This window comes from Spinacia oleracea, chromosome 5 (genome assembly GCF_020520425.1).
Source record: "Spinacia oleracea cultivar Varoflay chromosome 5, BTI_SOV_V1, whole genome shotgun sequence".
In the NCBI taxonomy this organism is placed as follows: Eukaryota; Viridiplantae; Streptophyta; class Magnoliopsida; order Caryophyllales; family Amaranthaceae; genus Spinacia; species Spinacia oleracea.
The window spans coordinates 6,587,923-6,601,642 of NC_079491.1; the positions used below are offsets into that span (position 1 = coordinate 6,587,923).

Below are 13,720 nucleotides of genomic sequence, written 5' to 3' on the forward strand. Positions count from 1 at the left end.
CTGTACAAACTAACAAAACCATGACCACCCTCCTATCTTATCGGCTAGTTCAAGTTATACTCGGGTTAATATTTGAGTCAGACCTTATGTAATCAGACAGGTAGATCAAGATGGGGCTATTTAAAATCCTTTATTATCAAACTCAATTTCAAGATATCAATACTTTTCTTTTGACGGGAAGATATCAAATTCAAATACTCGTAAACTTAAATAATTTAAAGCTCAAAAAAAATATAAAACTAAAACAAAATTAAAAAGGACAACAGAGAAAAAATAAAAATAAATCAAAAGGGTGAAGAAGAAGTTTGCTTCATCCTCCTTCTTTCTCTTGCATTCTAGGGCTTCCGCCTGCAATTTTCTTTCTCTTCCCCTCTTTCTCTCTCCTTCTCTCCCTCTCCCTCTTTTCAACCCTAAATTAATTCCTCATTCAACACAATCCGATCAATCAGAACACCCAACGGTGAGTAATAATCCGACCACCGGAGTATCTCCGGCTGGCGGCGTACGCCCGTCCGATTTTGCGGCAACGACGCTAATTTCTGAGCTTTATTCTAATTTTACGGTCGATCAATTTTTTCAAACGATTTGTTTGGCAAATTTTTGATCCTTCGATTTAGGGTTTTGGTTAGTTTTGAAGATCAAAAATCAAACGAGGTATAATATATATTCGCGAAGTTTGAGAGATTACAATCCGAATTACAACAACATAAGGTGATTTCTTCTCACTTATATTTGTGGAAATGCGTTGAATTTTACGGAAGTATGTTGAAATGTCATTCTTCTGGGATTATTGCTGCATTTATTAGGATATAATTTCATCTTGAATTTGCTAGATATTTGTCTTAATATTTTTTTGTCTGAAGATGAAATTTGCTCACGCTGGAGTTGATATTACATTTTTGTATACCGGCAGCAAGAGGAATTTGTTCAGTAACACTTTGAGCTAATTGCTTGTTGCCCCGTCACATCAGTTTTAAGAAATTAGACAAAAAAATGTCACTTTATGTTTTTGTTTTTAGCTGTCCTAATTAGATTGTTGTGAAGTAAACAATGCCGATGCTGTTTTCAGGTAAATGTAAGTGTAGCAGAAAATTCTATTGTGTATAACAGTTCTGTGGGTAGCGAATTACTTCATTGTAGTTTTGTTGATGCTTGTGGCCTTGTGGGTGTATGGTGTGATTTAGGGTTTTCACTATTTGGGAGGATGGGTTTTCGTAGGTGGAGGGTTGCTGGAATTGTTCATTAGTTATTCTTTTAACGCGAATACGGAGTAATTGTTTTTCGGCACACATAGGTAAAGGAGGAACAGGGAGCTAATTGATGGTCTATTCGATTGTATAGTTTAGTGTTGCTCATGAGATGTCACACAAATGCTTCTTTGAGTAATAAATTGGAATTTGTTGTGTGACTAGTGTATCAAGACGAGAGGATGGAATAATTATGCAGATGATTCCCATAATTCAACTTCTTAAGTTTCTAAAAAAATGTTATTTCATTCATGTGTAACTCTGCTTCCTCGTGTGTGTTTATATTCCCTTACTTTGTCTTTACAATTTCGTGTTGTTTGGGAAGCTTCTTATGAGTTGAGGTGTTGCTGAAAAGTAGACTATTGTGATTAATTATCATCAGCCTGATTTGGTGAAATAGATTGTATCCAAGTATTGATTTTAGTTGCTTCCAGAATGCTTGATTGCTTTGCTTCTGTAAACCCTAAGGTTCCCTCCAAATTCTTTGTCAGTTCGATGTGTGCATTCTGCAGTAATAATGTGTTGTTGTGCTTGGGCCCATATTTTTTTCGTACTATACATCTAATAGTATATATAACAATATCTTGATGATGATGCCAATAATATTAGTTCTATCTACTAATGATAGTGTTAGCTAAGTATGTCATTTGCATGCTGATAAAGTTTGTTTAGATTTGGATTTTTTCACTTTTAGTTTCTTATAGGTGCATATTACTCTTAAAAATTCAAAACATGTATGATGTATCCCTCCATATTTAATTAAAAGATACACTTCCCATAAAAGATACACTTCTTATTTTTTGCATGTCATGGTCCTCATTTCCAATTATATTAATCTTTATCTTCCTCCTGTGTCCTCACACTTACTCACATCCTCTTTTTACTACATTAAATAATTCATCCATTATCGATTTCTTACAATAAATAATAACTCAATGCCCACTTCCAGTCTTATTTTAATAAATTCAACTCCCCCCCCCCCCCTAAAACTACTTGCCGGTCAAACTATATCTTTGAATTAAATACGTAGGGAGTATCAGATGTATGTAAGGACATGCAAGTGTTTACAGTACATGTTAATACTCCTATTTAGAAAATTCCATTCTAGTTTGTCGTACACATTTATTACCGATCGTTGTCTTAGATTGTGGAACTCTTAGATTATGTTGTAGTCACTGATCTCACTGCAGTGTTTCTACTTAATTCTATTCTGTTTGACTAGCTGTTTATTACCCTTTGCTTTGTCCCGCAATATGTATTTGGTTTTTTTTTTGTTAATTTTTAATTTAAATCATTTGACAGGTTGGATGATCTTGCAATTGTCATCTAGCTATGACATCAAGTACGATAACTGGAGACCGAAGGTATCTCAACAATTAGTTATTCAATTTTAAATCCTCTCTAGTGGGTGCGTGTGTTTGTGGATCATGTAGAGCCAAAGATTCAAATAATAAAAATTGTAGAGCTCTACAATTTAAATTTGAATAAGAGCTCTACAATTTTATTTAAATTCAAATTTAACTATTTAAACACAAATTGTAGAGCTCTTATTTCAAAATTCAAGAAAATAAAATTGTAGAGCCAAAGATTCATTTGATCTTTTGGTTGTGGGATGTAATGTACTAAATCAAAATGGCTCTTAAAACCTCTTCGCTTCCTTTTCATGAAGTAGAAGATGGTTGTTCGATTGTCGTTCCATTATCGCTTTTTGGTTACTTGAAAATAACCTCTCTGCAATTGCAGGGGTAAGGTTGCATACGTCCGACCTCCCCTCACCCCGCTTCTTGTGAGAGCCTCTTTGAGGCAATGGGGTAATGATAATGATGAATGACTTCAAAGGTGGAAATACATTTTCCATTTGACACATACTTGGTATACTAGCAAAACCTTTTTTGAAACCAAGAATGATTTTAGGTTATTCATATATGGAGAGAATTGTATGAAATTAAGAATAAGAAGAGAACTAATTGTGAGGAATGAGGAGGGAAGATATTAAGGGGGTGTTTGGTTCGCAAAAGGGAAAGGGAATGGAAAGCAAAACTCTTACTTGCCAGTTGCCATAAGTTGTTTGTTTTGTGAAAAAACAGTAGGAAAAGTTCTACAACAACCATGGCCCCTTTTTCTTCAATCTAGAACAACCACCACCACCTTCCCTCCGCCACCTCTACCTTCCCTCCGCCGCCTCTACCTTCGGCTTCTTTCCTCCCCTCTTTCCTCCTCTCTGTCGCCTTTACTACTCATTGACGACCTTCAGCGCGGCACCGTTGCCTCTTCGGCCATTCCTCGCAGCGGGCGACTTCCTCTCCCCTCGAACGCGCTTCTCTCCTCGCGGCGCGGCTTCATCAGATCTATTTAGTTGTTTTTGGATCTAGTTATTTTATGGATTTTCTTGATGACTGAGGTTATTTTTTGGGTAGTTATGTGATTTCAAGTGGTTAGAATTGTTTTTTGGTGACTTGGATGGTTTACGGCGAGTTTAAAGCTTGTTTTTGGGGGTGGTTGGGGTGATTTTCGGGGGTAGGGTGGTTGTTTTCGTTGCGGGTAAGGTGGTTTTGGTGGTGGTTGGATGATTCCGGTGGGGAGTACGGTGGTTTCAGTGGTGGTTCGGTGATTCCGCTGGGGCGTGGGGTGGTTTCAGGGATGGCATGGTGGTCTTGGAGTGGTTGAGTACTTGAGTAGGGTTGTTGGGTTAGTGTAGGTGGTTGAAGCGGTGGGTCAGGTGGTTTTTTGGCGGAGGTGTTGTTCAAAGATGGTCAAAGTGGTAGTTAAGTTGGTTGGATGAAGAAGAGTTTGGGGGTTAGCATGATTTCTTGGGGTAGAGGGAAAGAGGGGAATCACAAGGGTAAAGGGAATGATTGATTTGAACTATCAAACAACAACAAAGGCAATCAAGGTAGTTGATTGTCTTTCCCTTTGTTGAAACTTGAAACCCCCAACCAAACGCCCCCTAATAGAATTCGGTGGAGGGTGTGGGGGGGGGGGGGGGGGGAGGGAAAAGTAAACACTATTAAGTGGGATTTGAAATGTTAGATTAAATTCTCAAATTTCCAACTATTTTAAAATGCTTGTTGCCCAATTGGTTCATGTTGGCTGGATCTGCCAGGTTTCTCCATTAGGATTGTCATTACAAAAATAATAATTCTGACTTCCTAGTCCCTACCCAATTGCTCCAAGTATCAGAGTTGGGCTGCACTGGGCGAGGCTTAAATTGAGCTACCCATTGGTTACTTCTAGGAAAGCGGTTCAAAACATTTAATTTGAAACGGGTCCTTAAAATGCACAAGTAGTTGTTTCTTTTTTCTTGTCACACTTAGGTTTTGTTCTCTTCCCCTGTAAGAAGTTGTTCTTGTATGAATTTTTCTTATGTAATCTTATATGATCTCATGATTAGACTGAACTTCGGCTACATTTATACATTAATATAAGAAAAGCATTATAGTATTGTTAGATTCAACTTAATGTGTATTTTCAAAATTTTAATTTTCATATTATTTACAAATACAAAATTAAAGAAATATGGCTACGAGCAAACAGCAGAAGAAAATTTGGTTATATTTGATTTTAACAAGAATAGAATAAGGTGAATCCGTGAATAGAGCAAAGCCTTATTAGCTGAAAGACAACTGATTTGGAGACTACATTAAGATTAAGAACTAGTATCAGATCGTTTATTGTTGCCATTTTTTTTTATTGTGGAAAAAATGGATGGAAAATTTGAAAGACGGGGATGAGATCAGGCGGATGATGACGAGGATTGTTTTGGCTGTTTGATTGGAGGCTGAAAATGGGGATTTGACCCTCACCCTCTTGGCTGTTATCCCATCAATTGGTTTTTATTTAATGAAATCAGGTTACGGTGCCCATTTTCTAGTTTTAAATAGGACAAGGAAGTGTATCAGAATATCAGTTGTGATTATGACATTCTTAGGTAAATGTCAACTGTTTGTGGAGACCTGAGATTTGTACGGACAAAAAATCATCTTTTTTGCGTTGTTTTAGCATTTACTATTTGTTTATCTTTATTTTTTATATACATTTTCAGTACATTGTTACATTTCCATATATAAGGTTGGAAAATTTTAAATTCGGGACAACTTATAAGACTACTCATTATTATGGTTGGTTACACAGATGGGCTTCTGCAAGAAGAGGGGGCATGACAGTCTTGGGAAAAGTTGCTGTTCCTAAGCCTATAAATTTGCCTAGTCAAAGGTTTTTGTGCTCCTGATCTCATCTTTGAAGTATTTACTTGAATACTTGCTTTTCTGGAGTTCTTATGTTTTTATTTTAAATGGTTAGGTTGGAGAATCATGGTTTGGACCCCAATGTTGAAATTGTTCCCAAGTAAGTAGTTTTATCTGTATCTACTCGATTATTCCAAATTTTCAATTAGGATTGCCACACTTCCCCTATTTCCTTTTTTTTTCTATAAATTTAAGTAATGAGTCTGAAGGAGCATTTCGTTGCATTGATTCCAGGGGCACACTTAGTTGGGGTAGTCGACCATCATCTTCTGGGTCAAATGCATGGGGTACATCGGCGCTGTCACCAACTACTGATGGTAGTAGCTCCTCGCCCCGTCAGTTAGTCGGCCGACCTTCGTCTAGTGGTGGCACTAGGCCATCAACTGCTGGCAGTGACAGAGCTCATGATTCTAATGGCAATACCTGGGGTTCAAGTTCAAGGCCGTCATCATCCTCAGGGGTTTTGGCTTCCAACCATGCTTCATCAGTATCTTTACGCCCTCGCAGTGCTGATACCAGACCTGGTAGCTCGCACTTATCACGGTTTGCGGAACCTGCACTTGAAGGTCCCGGGGTCTGGGGTACAAACTCGACTTCAGAACAAGTGGTATGTTTATCAAAAAAAATTGTTAAATGTGAATTGTATGTCTTTTGACTAGCGCATAATAGGACATTACAGTATAATGATGGCATTATATTTTCCTTTTTGGCGCTATAGATGCTCTAAAAATTAGAATGTTCTTGCAGTAGCTGATTTTTGTTTCCAACGCTGATATGTATGCAGGGGGTTGCGTCCTCTGCAAACGAAGAGTTCTCCTTAACTTCTGGAGATTTTCCGACACTTGGTTCAGAGAAAGACGAATCTAACACGGACATGGAGCCCTTAGGTGCTCATGCTTGCTTGTAGAACATAGCGCTCAATCATTCTTTTTGAATATAGCAACCTTACTCTAGCCTCTATTGCTTCTATGAAAGGGTTTTAGGTTTGGCTCCTTGTTTGTTCATCCTTTTTTGTTTTCACATGAAGATTTTTTTAAAAGTGAAGCAATAGCTGATCAGGATGGTGGGTGTATCCTGATGACCAGCTATTGCTTGTAAATCGTTAGAGTTTGCATTTTGTATGGCATTTCTAAAATAATGAAAAGTACTTGCATTTTGTGTTCAAACCTAAACCATTTGGGTTGGGCTGTTGGCAGGTGATTACGAACTATTTCCTTGGTTTCCTTTTCTTTACAGCTCTTGTGCAGCATGTGGTTGGTGCAAAAGAATCTTCAGTTGTTTTCTAGACAAAATAGTTTTGATGGTTGTCTTACTTCTAAGATCGTTTAAGATACTGATCTTTTTGAAGGGTTTTATTATTTTATTTTATCAGTAGACCTGCCTTCTGCTTCTAGGTTACTTACAATTTTGATCACTGTTTTCTCATTGGTGATCTGCAGCCTACTTATTTTGTGATTTTATATCATGTGACAGATCGTGCTTCTCATGGACGTCCTGGTTCCTCAGGTGGAACGAGAACCATGACAGATGGTAGAGGAATTGCACATGGTGGTTAGTTCATCTGCTGCTTATAATTTACTTCTTTTGCTGGTTGATGTTATGTTTCTATTTGTTCTGCTCTTTCTTACTATTCTTTTGACTTTCCTCTCATCTCAGACGATATTTCCAGAAACTCAGATGTCAAAGGTAATTCTTGGAGGAATGATGGTCCTCCATTTGTTGAAGATGGGCCTTGGCCTAACATGGAAAGATGGCACGGAGAGCCTCACCTGTATCCAAACCCTAACATGGCTCCTCATTACGAATCTTGGCGTGGTGCCCCACCAGTGAACCCTCCCGGAGGAGGTTGGTATAGAGGCCCTCCTGGTCCTCCTCCTTATGGAGGCCCTGTACCTCCTGGCGGCTTTCCTATGGAGCCGTATCCCTATTATCACCCTCAGGTTCCGGCTCCTGGTCTAGCCGGCTCTCAGCCAATGCCCCCAGGTGCTGGTCATCATGGACACCGCCCTAAAAATGGAGATATGCCACACATGCCACATGTCCCACACTTGCATCCTGGTATGCCTATGAGGCCTGGGTTTTATCCCGGCCCTGTTCATTACGATGGGTATTACAGACCCCCGATGGGATTTTGCAATCCCAATGAACGAGATTTGCCATTCATGGGAATGCCAGCGGGACCTCCTATTTATAACAGACATCCGAATCAGAATGCTCCTGATCAAAACAATGCCCATCCCAGGTCACGGGAAGGTAGAGGGCCTGAACAAGTAGAGCCTGGTCATCCACATGATCCCCGAGGTCACTTCAAAGTCTTAGGGCATCCAAATGATAGCTGGACTCAAAATGAGGAAGAGAAGTGGGGACATAGAGGGACTATCACTCGCGAGAAGGGGACTTTATCTAAGGCACCGGTGCAGGAAAATGCCTGGGAAGATGATTACAAGAAGGATGAGGGTGTTCATTATGGAAAAAGTGCAACCAAAGAAGTTGCTTCTCGTTTCGATAATAAATTTACCTCTAACCCTTCTAGTGGGAAGTTTCCTGAATGTTTGAGCAATATAGATGAAACTCAGATAAGTCCTACCATGGAGAATGTAGTTTCTCCCCAAGATCATTCTTTGATACAGAAGATAGAAGGTTTAAATGCTAAGACGCGTTCCACTGGTCGTAAAGAGGAGGGTTTTCATAGGGAGGGGCCAAATGACAGGGTGCAAATGATCAACGCCAAGGATTATCGATCAGCAAATGAAGCTAATTCTGATGTTGTTCTGGAACGCCATCATCCCACTGGAGTCCTTGTCCCAGTTTCCCGGAGTAAAGATGCTTCGGCAGCTGATAGAAGTCGAGAATCATCAGATGCCCCAAGGTTTTGTGCGCTTAGCATGCTTTCTATATTTTAGTATTTTTTTTGCTTGTCTGATATTCAGATTCACAGGAGATCTGTACGTGGACCACAAAGTAGAGGAAATTCTCATGCAAAAGGAGGGTTTCATGGGCAGGATGCTGATAGATGGGGAAAGAAATCAGATTCTCAGTCTGTGGAAGCTGCTTCCAGATCAGTTACTGACGATCAAGTTGAACAACACAATGCAGCTGTACATACTGCTGAACCATCAAGGACAAATGTTAAGGCGAAAGGTGATGCGGAGTCTAAAGTGTCCAGTATTGATCCTAGTGATATGCAGGTGTGTGTTAGTGTTTGAATTCATATCTTAGTTTTAAATATCTTCCAAACTGTAAAGTTCCAATCTGCTCGTAATTTGTGTTCTCAGCGTGCTAAAATGAGAGAGATAGCAAAGCAACGCTCAATCCAGTTACAGAAGGAAGAGGAAGAGCGGGTTAGAGAACAGAAGGCAAAGGCACTTGCTAAACTCGAAGAACTGAATAGGCGCAGTGCTAACCAGGGTGTGGAAAATCCAAATCAGAGAGAACCTATCCCACCACCTGGCGATGTTCCAAAGAAGGAAGATGTTTCTAGAAATCAGTCTGATTCAAGTGTGGATGCCAATCACGGCACTGGGTCAAGCTCAGCTTCTCCTAATAATGTCGCTCAGATTAATGAAAGAAGTGCTAGTAAAATCATGGATTCTGTTTTATCTTCAAGTCACCTGGTTGCTGAGACCAAGAGAAGTGCTTATCAGGAGGCTTCCTTCTCGTCACAGAATCAATTGCCAACAGCTGATGTTAATGTTGATGATGATGCTAGTCACAGAACTGCACCTCAAGTTCGTGAAGTCTCAAAGCAGAAGCGGGGAGGTCAAAAACAAAGGCAAAGTGTTCCTCCAGAAAAGAATCCTGTACAAGATACAATTCCTGCTGGTATAACAGATGTCTTGAAGGATCTTAAGGTTGCAAGTACAACCCGAGAAGTTACTGGTAGTTCTGTTGATTCAGGGGTTGGAAAAGAGCATGCCGAATCCCCTATTACTGCTGAATTGCCTGTTCAAAAAAAGAAAATCAACAAGAGCGGGAAGAACAGACACAAGGTCGAGGAGTCGTCAACAGCTGTTTCTTCACCGGTAACTCAACCGAAGGATTCGAATCTTGCTCAAGCTATCCCCAAAAGTGCAGAGCAGAATTGTTCCAGCTTGCCTGTTAATTCCTTACCCATGCAGTTGTCAGCTGATCTTAAAGATGTTATTCAGTCCTCAGAAAACCACACGTCGTTATCTCGTGAAGATACTCATGGTAGAGTTAATAGTACCTGGAAAGCTCAGCATTCTCGTAAGCCCAGAAATTCACAAAGTAATAAATCATCTGAAAAACCTCACAACAATGATGCTGTTGTTTGGGCGCCAGTTCGACCTCATAGTAAACTTGAGGTTACTGACCAAACCAGTCAGAAGGCTGCCGAACCTTTAGTTTCTCCAGCAACAGGAGATAGTTTGGTGCTGAATAGCTCCAAAACTAAAAGGGCCGAGATGGAAAGATATGTTCCTAAGCCTGTAGCCAAAGAGCTGGCACAGCAAGGAAGTATTCAACAACCTTTATCTCCTTCAATTGATCCAGCAGAAACTGATGGTAGTGGTGGAAGAGATAGGGCTTCTCACGGCTCTGAATATGCCATGAAGGCAGGGGCTAGTGTGGAATCTAAACATGTGGATGGTAAGAATAGACATCAAAAGGCTCAGGGATCATGGCGTCAACGTGCTTCTGCTAAATCAACACTGGTCCAAGCTTCCCAAGACAGTTCTGCAGCTAACACTGGCAAGAATATCCAAACTAACGGGTCTCAGTTGACTGTCAGATCTGATGAATCCTTGGTTAGAGGACCACCATCTAAACCTGATGAACACTCAGAGAAGGGACCACAAACCAGCATATCTGATGGGTGGGAGAGTGTGACTGATTCGACCTCCAATCCGTTGACTGGTGCAAAAGACCACATTCCAACTGGAAAGGGGAAAAGGCACCCATTTAAGGGGCAAAAAGGCGGCGGAAGTCATCAGACTCATGATCATAAAGATTCAAATGCTGGTTTGACTGACCTTCAATATTCTCACGTGGAGGCAAATCAAACGGATAAGACAATGGCTTCAAAAGATAACCGAGCAGCTGGGGACCGCCCTGTACCTCATTGGCAACCCAAGTCTCAGGGTTATGTTGCACATAATCAGCAAGGAAACAGGTCTCGTGGCAGTCAGAATATTATCCCGGAAGAAAAGGAGCCCCTGAAAAGCGAGACTGGTCCTAAAGGTGGTTCACATTCTTTGTCACAACGTAGTAGTCAATCTGTCGTTAAAGACCCTACACTGACTTCTGAAACTAAAGGTGCAGGTGAAGCAATGCCTAGAACAGGACATCAGGAAGCTAAGCGAGATAAGAGAGTTGCTGTGAAAAGGCATCCTCAATCTCCTATTCAGGAACCACAAGCTTCACCAGCTGAGGTTGAACCTGCTCTATTTGGAGGATTGGATGGACGTAATGAGCAGCGTCCTTCCTCTGGGTATCGCAAGAATGCAAATTTTAGTGGTCGTTCTAATCGAGGACATGAATCTCATGGGGATTGGGGAACAACAGCCCAAGAAAACAAGCAGCATTTTTCGTCTGCTAATAATCGAGAGAGACAGAGGCAGAACACTCATTATGAGTACCAGCCCGTGGGACCCTACAATGGGAGCAGTAAATCAAATGAGCCCGGGGTGCAAACCGAGAATCAATCTGCAGCTCCACGATTCCGAGAGAGGGGACCGAGTCATTCAAGGCGTGGTAGGGGAAATTTTGACGGGAGACAAAGTGGTAACGAATGACTGGTATCTGAATTTAAAGCCCGGTAGTGATGCTTTAGTTCGGTTCTTATTCATCCAGAGATATAGCCTTGATTTGCATCCTTTCTCGCAGCAGGTAATGTGTCATTATTAAAGAGTGAATTTATTTAACCCCGGTTTGGATAGTGAAGTTCGGTGGTTTGACTGTTCATGACCTCAGGATGAAGGGGCTATTGATGGTGCAGATAATATGAATCATTTGGGCTAGCTGGAGCTAGGAGGTGCTTTCCCAAATATTTCGTATTTTTATTATTTTTATTTGATTTTTACTTTAAAATGTATCCCCCCTTAACTAGTAGTTAGGTCATGGAATTTTTTTTTAAGCGGTGGCTCGTGGTACCTTTCGCCATTTTTGGCCGAAAGCCCTCCTTTGTATGTATTAATCCTTATTCCTAGTGCTCAAATGACAAGCAATTGCCAATATGGAAATGGGAAATTGTTCTCTGATTCCACTTTGTGTAAAAGAACAAAATGCTTTCTTTTCATTTCTCACTAATTTTGTTCTGATCCTTTCGTTGCTGTCCCGGCCTTCTAGTCACTTACTTTAGCCTGTAGCCATCTTTGGTTTAGGCTTGTGGATTAAAAGTTGTGATATTCAAAAGGCTAATTGTAATTTTATAAGTATTTTAGAAGTTTGAAAGCTTTAGTTGAAAATACTACCATTGTTTGAATGTTCTATTCACAGACGCACTTACTATTCATCGGTCAAAGTAAACGAACTCTGACATATAAGAAAAGAAATTATAGCCATCTTGTTAGTATGTCTAAGTTTTCTCTAAAAATATCAAATTTTCATAATTTCACAAATAAAAGGGCAAGTAAAACTTTATGCTAAGCTGCTATATGTTCATAAACTCCAAACCAATAAGGTACTATCTCCGTCTCTTTTTGTTTTTTACGTTTGGTATTTTTCACGCGTTTTAACGACTAATTAATGTGCATTGAGATTTTTCTAAGTTTTTCATGTAAACGAGGAAAGTTACGTTTATTTATAATGTTTTCACTCTTATCAAAATTCTGATATTGGAAAAATGAGAAAAAATTAATGTTTTTATGGAAAAGTGTGAAGGATTAAATGAATCAATTGATTTAATTGGTTAATATAATAATTGGGTATAAATTTTGATAGAATATTAAATCATTTATGTGATAATATAAAAGGAAATGTAAAGAACATTTTGAAACACCCAAAAAGAAAAACGTAAAAAACAAAAAGAGACGGAAAGAGTAGCAACGAGTGAAAATCAACTATACAATTATTACTTGTTGTATAGCATTCCCCGAAAATACGATAAGATACTGACTTCAAGGTCACGGGATCAAGCCAAACTCCGAGGCTAGATATAATTTGAGGGTACAATTTCCTTACGATTGACTCAGTTAGGGTATGATAATACTTGGTATGTTTCGAGTGCCTTTTCCTTTATAAGCTCATGCTACTTTTCCTTTCCAAGACATATTTATACTCGTGAAATCAAAGAGTTGCTTAGGCAGGATGTGCCAACATAAGGGAACTCTTTGAGCCGAGAGGTTGTCAACCGATTTCAGTACTTCTTAGCTGGAGTTTTATTCGTTCGAACAATATTCAATCAAAGCTATCCTGAAAATAATGTTAACATCTCTAAGTTTCTACAATTAGACGTGCTTGTATAGGAGTTGTTTACCCAATCAATTTTTATGGTATAACTTGATTAATAGTATCATTGATCAAACACACTACATAAGTTTGCATTGAAATTAAACAACAAGAAAAGAAAGTTAGGCATTCATCATTAGTAACAGCGATACCATACACTAGATCAAATTTACCACCCAAAAAAAAACAAAAAAAAATTTTTTTTTGAAGTCTGTCAGACAACCGTGCGATCTTCCTCAAGCCCACAAAGGAACTGAGGAACGATCATCTACAGCGACAGAGACCAGTAAGATCAATGGTAGCCGTTAATCACGCTCAGATCGCACGGTCATGATTCATCCACCAGACTTGGTTTTCTGTCTCTTTAGAACTCAAAGATACAGAGGTACGAATACTATAGAACAGATCCTGTTCAAGTAAGGTCGTGCTATGTATACTCTACTCTGAAGCTTATAAAGATGTACTTTTATTCTTGAGGTGAAGGTGTGGGACAAACTTATAGCAGCAACTCAGCAAGGTTCAGCAGTGAACTAAGTTTTGATAAGTAGGAGTAGAACATATAGTATTATCTCATATCCTCTACACTTTTCAAAGATTAATACGTTTAGTTCAAAAAGTTCATTGCTTATTCAGATTTATTTCAGCTGAAGACTACGAAAATCTGCACGCGGAAAAATATTATGCTTATATGATTCGCTTTGACACAAAGAAAAAATCCATGCTACAAAGATTATGTATTCCAACAAGAGTAACGTAGATAAACTGTAGTGTATTACGTAGTATTTCTAATTAACTTATGTTACTAAGAAAAGGCAATTGCTA

The 13,720-nt window shown here is 39.4% G+C and overlaps 1 protein-coding gene and 1 non-coding gene across 4 annotated transcripts; one reads left to right on the plus strand and one right to left on the minus strand.

Moving 5' to 3' along the window:
• Nucleotides 1-268: 268 nt before the first annotated feature.
• On the plus strand, nt 269-11,775 carry LOC110797047 (protein MODIFIER OF SNC1 1). 3 transcript variants are annotated; one of them, XR_008920794.1, is made up of 12 exons: nt 269-711; nt 2,550-2,611; nt 5,379-5,459; nt 5,547-5,591; nt 5,726-6,098; nt 6,276-6,378; nt 6,965-7,042; nt 7,148-8,360; nt 8,430-8,679; nt 8,767-10,690; nt 10,766-11,338; nt 11,423-11,775. XR_008920794.1 is itself a non-coding variant. In XM_056828198.1 (11 exons), the coding sequence occupies exons 2-11, from the start codon at nt 2,580-2,582 to the stop codon at nt 11,242-11,244; spliced, it is 4,578 nt and encodes a 1,525-aa protein (XP_056684176.1). In that variant the 5' UTR covers nt 269-711; nt 2,550-2,579; the 3' UTR covers nt 11,245-11,775. The 3 variants fall into 3 exon arrangements, 2 of the variants coding, with proteins under 2 accessions (XP_056684176.1, XP_056684175.1); XM_056828198.1 differs by having other exon boundaries at nt 10,766-11,775; XM_056828197.1 differs by having other exon boundaries at nt 8,767-11,775.
• Nucleotides 11,776-13,106: 1,331 nt separating this feature from the next.
• On the minus strand, nt 13,107-13,324 carry LOC130462321 (small nucleolar RNA U3). The gene has a single exon (XR_008922417.1). It is a non-coding gene; the product is annotated as a small nucleolar RNA U3 (small nucleolar RNA).
• Between the last annotated feature and the right edge of the window lie 396 nt (nt 13,325-13,720).

Excerpts from the sequence above, each read along its gene's own strand:
- LOC110797047 (XM_056828197.1), top strand. The coding sequence starts at position 2,580 with ATGACATCAAGTACGATAACTGGAGACCGAAG. Across the intron at positions 2,612-5,378 it reads ACGATAACTGGAGACCGAAG|ATGGGCTTCTGCAAGAAGAG; the intron begins GTATCTCAACAA and ends TTGGTTACACAG. Across the intron at positions 5,460-5,546 it reads ATAAATTTGCCTAGTCAAAG|GTTGGAGAATCATGGTTTGG; the intron begins GTTTTTGTGCTC and ends TTAAATGGTTAG.